Source organism: Oryzias melastigma, linkage group LG4 (assembly GCF_002922805.2).
Source record: "Oryzias melastigma strain HK-1 linkage group LG4, ASM292280v2, whole genome shotgun sequence".
NCBI classification, from domain to species: Eukaryota; Metazoa; Chordata; class Actinopteri; order Beloniformes; family Adrianichthyidae; genus Oryzias; species Oryzias melastigma.
The window spans coordinates 30286343-30295265 of NC_050515.1; the positions used below are offsets into that span (position 1 = coordinate 30286343).

Here is an 8923-nt window from a genome sequence, read left to right on the forward strand (position 1 = left end):
CAGAGTCTGTCCAAGACACTTTGATTGATTTAAAAGGAGAAATACTCAGAAATGTAAAAACTAAATGGTTTCTTATTACATTTGTTCTCTTTCAGAAGAAAAATGAAACACAAACATGTTAGAAACTCTAAAAACAGGATTTTTTTTATTGGAGGGGGACTTTAACTGTGTTCCAGATGTTCCAGGAGGATAAAGTATAACCCAACAAGATGTTAGCATCATTTGCAAAAAGGTCCACAGTGACATGCATTTTTGTCCACAGTTAGTGATTTAATTGTTTTAAAATGTGATTTATAGTTACCATATGCACACACTACTGCAAAAGGCTTTTTTGTTTTAAGATCCTAAAGACAAACTCCAATAAAATTGGTGTTTTTAACATGTTCTTGTAGCAATTTTCTCATGATGAAGGACATGTATAAAGAAAATGGAGATTACATTTCCTTTCTGAGTATTTCTTTATTCAAATTGTTGGTAATCATGAGCAGATAAAGAAACGCTGTTCAAAAAAGACAGTGACAGCGGTGCTACAGTTGGGAGGCCACTAGTGCTGTCACAAACGATTATTTTAATAGTCGATTTAATAGTCGATCAGTCATAGATTAGTCGACTAATCGTGTCAGCCCTACAGGCCACAAACTTCCTGCTCCGCTCCATTCTGATCATCCACTTACAGACTAATAGATCCATGAACGTCTTTGTTTTCCTGGTCTGAGCTGGAATCTGGATCAGAACTGTACGACTCCAATATTGCTCACCATTGTTGTTGCTCCGTTAATGTTCTGTGAGGAGCTGTAAGCTAGTGGGAGAGAGTGTGAACAAAAGGATGATAGGAAATGAGAGCAGGCTTACTCCACGCCAACAGTCAACTCAGAGGTGAATTTCTAATGAACTCTTGCTGCTCTGCAGAAGCTATGTCATAGAAAACCACACAGATTTGGGCTAAACACAGCATTATCATTGAAAGACGACTGGGAACTTTTTAGAATGGATCAAAAGATGATCAGAGTGGAACGTTAATCAAAAAAATGGAATCTGACTTTTCTACATGGCATTTTACAACTGGTAGCTCAACAAGAAAAGTAAATGACTAACTCTGGATGTCCACATACTTATACCAACATGTAGTTTCCTCACCATAGATTGTTCCCTTTTAGAGAGATGGTTAAAGAAAAAAAGAACTCTGCCCCGGCTGAGCAGACAGACTGCAGGCACGTGGCGGCGCTGCAGGTTTTGTGGCTGTGTAAAGGTCAGAGATCACAGGTGCTTCCTGTTGTGTTTCAAGAGCCTCTCAGGCTGCGCTGATCTGGATTTCTACTCATTCGGTGCAGAGGAATGGTTTTTATTCAGGAGGCAGATTATAGAAACTACTATTTCAACAACATCAAGTTAAATGTGAAGTAAAGCATTACTAAATTCTGCCAGCCTGGGGGACCTTCTCAGTGCATATTTTTCTCCCCTTTATTCTTCTTTTTGTGTCATTTTTCTGAGTTGCCGTATGCTCTTATCCAATGCAGAACTTTGAGCCGACCATCTACCACCCAAAGCGCTCTGCTCACAGTCTGCACCAGGACTTCACCGTGCAGTGTGAGAAGATGGACATCCCCTTCCTCTCGTATCTTCCTACAGAGGTCAGCCTCGTTTTGAATGACTGACACCCTGAACCAGTTCAGACATGTTGCTGCTGGCTGCACACATTAAAGAAGCTTTACCTTCTTAAAGGTACAGTAACGTCTGCAGTTGCTCCTCTGCAGCAAAGCAAGGCTCTGTCCTCAATCGGTCTACTCATCAGGGCAGCTGTAGAACATTGGAGACACTTTGCTTGTTTCAGTTTTTAGACCAGTGGTTCCCAATCCCCGGGCTGTGGACCAGTACCGGTCTGTGGATCACTTGGTACCGGGCCGCAGACAGAAATAAAGAAATATGTGAGCTTAGATTATTTAAGTTTAGTTTATTTTCTGATCCTGAAGGAGATTTTATTTAAGAAAACTGCCAGATTCTCTTCACAAATCAGTTTTGGGCAAACCGCATGGCTACCTGGATTGCTAAGTTAGCAGCCCAAAACAAAAAACAAACAATAAAACGTGTTTGGAAAGTTTCTTCAGGGTGAAAAGAGTCAGTGAGGAAACCGAAGAAGAGAGTTCCACTTCAAAGACCAATAAAGCTGCTGTTTATGGACCCAACCGAGAGTTTTCCTCCACAGACAGAATCATTGAGACAGTTGTTCTCGTGTAGCAGAGGCTGCTCTGTCTGATATGCAGCGACAGACTCACCACTGTTTCACTCATCCAGATAATAAAGTTGGAGACACGATGCATTCATGTTTATATTACATTAGAGAATACCACTTTTACGATGGTTGCATAATTGCATAGTTGCTTTATTTATCCATCACACCTTAAAAGTCAGGCGTAGCTGAAGTTAGCAACCGGCTGTTAGCCTTCTCCTTCGGACCGATCCGTGAAAATATTGTCTGATTTAAACCAGTCTGCACCCTGAAAAGGGTTGGGGACCACATAAAAACTTTCATTCTGAAGCGTTTAGGTGTCCCTGCTTGGACCCAAGATCAGTTGAGTTTGAGACCCCTGATCTACACGGTCAAAGTGAATCAAAGTGAACCAGCTGGTTCTGAGAAAAGTGCCATTTAACTTTTCTTCACTTCAGAGTCTGCTGGAATCATGTTAACAAACAGTTGAAGATTTACGGTAGTGAAAGAATGTCGACACTGAAGACGCGTTAGAATGTGCAATAAAGACAATTTACTGTGAATGTTTAAGGCAACATATGATTAGGACAAAAAGAGAAAATGTAATGAATTCTGAACATGTTTTGAAGAAAATCAACTTTGTTCTGAGTGTTTTTTTGGCTTCATGCTGCATTAGCATGTATGTTTAGAACAAAGCTGCTTTTATATAGAGCGAGGCAGAGACACCTGATTGGATAGAATCTAGACCAATCAGCAGGCTGTTTGGGGTGGCACAAACGTAACGCCGAGAGAAAATATTTAATGCAAAATCAAAGATAGGGCGAAAGCGAGATGAGGTACTACGCATCTAAAAACCTTTGTGCGGCATTCTCAAAAATATCTTCGAAAGGAAAAAAAATAGTTTTTTTAAAGCAAATATTTAATATTCTTATTTGCAAATTATGATATTTTTCTTAACACTTTATATTTTGTTTGCAATTCAAGTTTTATCTCAAAACTGTGACTTTTGTTTGCAATATGGTGGCACAAAAATCACTCCATACCTTTACTGACTGAAGGTAGCTCAAACAAAACACAGCAGAGTTTATGTTGCAGAAAAAGCAAACTGTTCATGACACTGATGTTGAGATGTTTCCTTTAGGTGCAGCTCATCAACGATGCCTACAACTTAGTAATTGATGCCATGCTGGGCCCGGAGGCCGACTGTTCCAACATTAAGGAACCATACTCTGGAATCCTTGTCACCCTGAAGCAAGCCAAGATTCCCATTGCCAGTGTGGACGTGCCTTCAGGTAAGGATCAAACAACGTGCACAAATAAACCTGAGGCGGGTTTATGTTAAAACAGTGACAAACCAGCCCCCTACAGAGTCACTCAAAGAGAATACTGACAATACGTTTAATTCTTCAGTCAATGTGTTGATGTAAAATATATCTGTTTTTCTGGCAGGCTGGGATGTCGAAGAGGCAAACCAGGATGGCATAAACCCAGATGTTCTCATCTCACTTATGGCACCAAAGAAATGTGCTAGCACTTTCCTTGGAAAGCATTTTTTGGTCGGACGTTTCCTGCCCTATGACATTCAGAAGAAATATGAGCTCAATCTCCCAGACTTCCCTGGCACAGACTACCTGGTCAAATTGTAACTGAGAGGGGTGTGGCTTCTGGACCTTTGTTTTTATATAGATTGTTACCGTTGGTTGTTAATGTCCATATCTGAGTTGTTTAGGTCTAGATTCAATTTAGGCAAATGTGTAGCTGAGCTACCATAGAAAGAATAATTAGAAAGACGGTCCTGGAAGATGTCTTTTAAAGAAATGTCATGAGGAGCCCACACTATTTGACCCGTAAACGCTGTAGCATTGTTTTTTCAGAGGAATCCTTTTGTTTCCTTACGAATGATTATTTACCTAGAAATCCCTCCGGAGTTTGCCTCGGAAATGATAAGGAGTTGGTTTGCAATAAGAATTCCTCGTTTATATGAGTTCCTGTTTTCAGTTCCCTGATCAGTTTTCTTCCACAATTCTCTGAATTAAAACGAAAATGGTCCGTTGTTGTCCACAGAATCAAGCTTAAGTTTTAGGAAATGGGGTGTAACGATTTGGTTTGCCAACAATTTGAATCATATCATAATCTGTGGTTCCTGATCCGATTCACGGTTGATGTTGGTTCATTTTGAACGATCTGATTCTCTGACCAAAATGGATCAGAACATCTTGATCCCAAACGTCCACCAGTGTGACTCAGTGATGAATACCTGGTACTGAACAGTGCAGGTGAAGTTTTCCAGATTCTTGGATTTCTTCAAGATAATAAATTAAATACAAACAAATAAGTAAACAAGAATGAATGTCAAATCCGTTCCCATTTTACTTTGATAAAGTTGTTTTTCCACATCAGAATAATCATTAGAACATTCTAGCACACTGTATGGTCACATGACTTTGATAAACTCAAAGACTGGAATGATGGTTGATCAGTTTTTGTGTCGTCTGCTGCGATGAACCTCGATCGTTCATATGTTACAGTAAAATAAACTTACTGTACCTAAATCCAAATGGCAATTTTCAATGTTGATTATCAATTTATCACAGATCAAAATAGAGCGATCTGGTTGTATCAGAAGAATAAATCGTTGCACCCCTAATATTTAGCTTACATTATTTAATGATGTTGCACAAATGTGTGTTTTGCTTGATACGATGTGGACTTACCTGATCCGACCAGTTAAAGTAAAGGACAACAGGAAATGGACTGCCCTAGAGCTGTGCCGTCATGGGAGCAATGGAATTCTGCTTTCTATTGTGTTAAGTCACCGTATGTGTGTCAACCCGTGAGTATTAGACATGAACTGATCTCCTAGGATAAATGTTCAAAGATGAGCTGTTGAGGCCTTATGGGAGGATTTGATGTTTTCGTTCGGTTGCTGATTATGTATGTATGTGTGAGGTTAGATTAAGTTGACCTCTTTTTAGGGCCCTGTCTTCTGCTCAGTATTTTGGAAGTATTTTTGGAATTTTGACAGTTTTTGGACATTAAATATAATATACTCTTGTGTCCTTTACTGCGTCATACTGTGTCTTTAAACTCACTCCTTTATGTTCACTAATTTTGGACTGAAACAAGGGTTAACTCTTACACTTGTCCCGGAAATTATTCAGAACCATATTTTAATCTAAACTTTAGACCAGAATCATGGAAAAGGGGAAGTGGGTGTTTGACTGACATGTGACCGTCTCGTCTTCAATGGCTACAACTGGGTGTGTTCAAACTGGTTTGTTAGTCCTCTACTGTTTTGGAAAAGATGAGGTTTTGATGACATCATAACACTGCGCCGCTAAAAATAAATACATAAAAAAAACTGTTTATAAATCATAGACAAACCGTGGCATAAAGTCACACACCCAGCATCTTACTCCTTTTTCTTCTAAGTTTCACATATTTGTGTAAACCTGTAAATCTCCCATTTTAAAACAAATAATAATAATGAAAAAATATATTTTTTTTCTACTTAAAACCCAACTGTCACCAGCCTCACACGAACTAATACATTCAGTGGCCTGGGAGGCAGTTTTTACAAATACTGCTGACGGTGGGAAGAAAAACTAAACTTCGAATGAGAGAGATGGATGGAGGAGGAGCTCCAGCCAAAAGAACCAAGAAGAAGGGTTGGGCACCAACTGGGTTTTATTTGGTTCTAATGGCAAAGTGGTTCTTGTGTTTCGGTTCCTATTCGGTGCCAATTTTGGAACTTCAGTCATAAAAAATGTTGCCTCCATCTTCCCAAATCAACACATTTTCATTCCCATGTCATCACATATTGACCCATGGTTAAACCTCCACGTCAAAAATTAAAGTTTCATTGTGTTGTCTTTTTTTTTTTGTTTGTTTTTTGACATGCTGGCTGTTCCAGTTAAATCAGGGCTCTCCACTTCATAGGTTTAATTTTTTAAAATATTTTAGTCTTATTTTTTCTATGAAGATTACAGAAAGGGATTTTTAAACTGTGGTCATGGTCACTCTGGAAAACCATTATTGTTTACGTTTAGACACATCCTGTGATTGTTTCCCTTTTTGTGTTAGCCGTCAAACCGACCCCGGCCCCCCACCAGTTGTGTGACCCTCACAAGAAAACGTTAGGGGACCCTGGTCCATAGACGTCTATGGGATTTTGACTCCTTGGAGCCAGATGGCACTTCCTGCTTGGAACGCAAGGAGGGTGGAGTCAAGCTGTCCAGGGATATAATGTTTATGGATCCTACCCGCATCGGCCGGCTCTCCTGCACCACGCGGTGAATTTGGTACTCGACATCTGTCCAAAGATGTGTTCATAAGCTGATCGCTACATGGAGCTGTGTCTGTCTGTGTGTATCTCATTTACAATGCATGGACAGAACATTTTTAGAGATCAGAAGTAGGATCATTCAGAGATTCTCCTGGTCCAGTCCTGCTGAGGGAGCTGCATCTGGTTGACAGACACTTCCGTGATGCTTCCATTTCTGTAAGCCAGTTTGATGACTTAGCTGAGCAGCAGCTGAGTCCCTGATTGGTAGATGCAACGTGGCGATCTCACCAAAATTCAGATATTCAAACTCCTATTTGAACTCTACCTCGCGGTGACGCTCAAATGGCTCTGCGGCTGGACCGACACGGCCAACGCTCAAATCACCTCGCTGCTGCACCTCAGATCACATCTGACATAACATTGAAACTGGATGCCTCTGATGTTGTGAACGCAGCTTTAGGCTTTTGTATATTTGCGTTTTGCTTTGCCAAATCTTGCAGTTGCTATAGCAACCCCAAGGTACTGCCTGGCGCCGCCCCGACTAAGGCTTTACTCTACAAGCAACGATTGTTCCAGAGCCAGAGAACTTTCAAGTCTGGACTCTTGCCTTCAATGCACCGCTGTCCAACCAGCAATTACTCAGACTTACTTGACCAAACCTGGACTAAACCTGAGGACCAGTAGCATCTGGCATGTGAGAAGAGAGGAGAGGAAGACTGAGGAAGAGTGATATTCACGTAATAACACAGAACTTCCTCCAAACTACATGCAGTATATGATGCGGACAGAGCATTAAAGACCAAGCATGACTCAGAGACATTAACCAGACAAAAGATATCACATACGCATGGACTCACACCTCTGTTCTGTGGACAAACACACACTTTTATTTAAAAATAAAACTAAAAGAAGCCACAAGGAGAATAATACAATTAATATGTGATTTCATGCTAGGACAAACTTCAATTACTTTCAGTTAAGCTACTCTATTTTCCGGAGTATAAGTCGCAAGAGCATAAATGTTTCATCAAGAAGAAGAAAACCATATATTAGTCACTCTGGAATATAAGTCACACTTTTGGGAGAAAAACGTTTCAGAACAAATCCACCAAGCCAAACGTAGCTAAAAGAAATAAAGAAAGAAATCCAAGAATACTAATCTTTGAAACTTTCCTCAGAAATTAATCATTTCTCATGTAATCTTAAGGAATTCCTATTAGATAAGCAGCAGTGTCAGCATGAATAAGTGTAAATAACACAATATGTTCTGAGAGAAATGTTACTGTATAATTGTATTTATTCTTATAGTGTAACCAGTCGTCATTTGTAATGTTTAAAGAAAGAGTGTGTACTTGAATGACTTCTTACCTTTGGTCTGTAAGCAGTGATATGGTTTTAGTTAAACATCTGCAACTTTAAATATTGTATATTTTATTATGTAATCAGTAGTTTGTGGAAACGTTGAATGTGCGAGTGAGTATTTGAATGACTGTTTACATTTATACTGAAGTTTATATTGTATTGATTTTCACTTGTTTGGGGACGACAGACAGAAACGAGCTTCGGCTATAATCTGGAGTGAAGCATCTTTCATGTTTTTACACATTGTCCCTGTCAAATAAGCTACCAAATAAAATCAATAAAAATCGATCTGTATCAAAGTTTAAGAGGAAAACAATCAGATTCTCTTTCACGTTTGTTTTGGATGACACTTCTTCTGCCACTATCAGTAGGAAATACTTCGGATGCAGCGCCCTCTAGTGGTTGTTACAGGAAACAACTGCTTAAAGAAAACGTGTGTACTGACAAAAAAAAACTAGGGCTGTGAATGTTGACGCGTTTATGCGCGTAATAAGTAAAACATAATTAATTTGTTAATATTTATTAATCACTCTCAGGCGTTCTGCTGTGCAGCTGTGAGATCGGTGTAATAAAACTGTCTGAAATAAACTAATAAACTGTGATTGAGATGTTATTAAATTGAAGTGAAAATATGGCATTTATTTGTAGTTTTTGGATAAAACCAATCTTCTATTTTAATAAATAAGACGGACAATTAATGTCATTCTGATGGCTATGAGTAATCCTAAGAGGAAACTGACCATTATCTTACTTTGGGATGGGGACTGACATGAATTTTCCACAATAACGAGCATTGACGTTGTCTAAAAACTGAGGAAACTCCGCGGTTCTCCGTGAGAGTCCCACCCCCCTGACGCCGCGGAAACCAAGCTGTTCAGAGAAGACAGACATGCGCCCACCTGTGATCAGCCGACCTGAAATCCAGCTGGATCAAACCTCTCCCCATAATACAGAACATTTATGAGAAAAATAAGGAAAAAGCTGAAAAAAAAGAAAAACTGAATTCCAGGAAAAATGTCAAACAGACAGCAGTGAGAAATTCTTAGTTTCTGGGCTGCCTGGTGTGACTT

The 8923-nt window shown here is 39.5% G+C and overlaps 1 protein-coding gene across 1 annotated transcript in view; it reads left to right on the plus strand.

Moving 5' to 3' along the window:
• The window catches only part of yjefn3 (YjeF N-terminal domain containing 3), a 27948-nt gene extending 23451 nt beyond the window's left edge, over positions 1-4497 (plus strand). The window contains exons 4-6 of the mRNA XM_024259102.2: positions 1518-1631; positions 3348-3498; positions 3656-4497. Of these exons, the coding sequence (XP_024114870.1) occupies positions 1518-1631; positions 3348-3498; positions 3656-3852 (462 nt within the window). The 3' untranslated portion in view covers positions 3853-4497. The remainder of the gene's footprint in view (positions 1-1517; positions 1632-3347; positions 3499-3655) is intronic.
• Positions 4498-8923: the final 4426 nt, after the last annotated feature.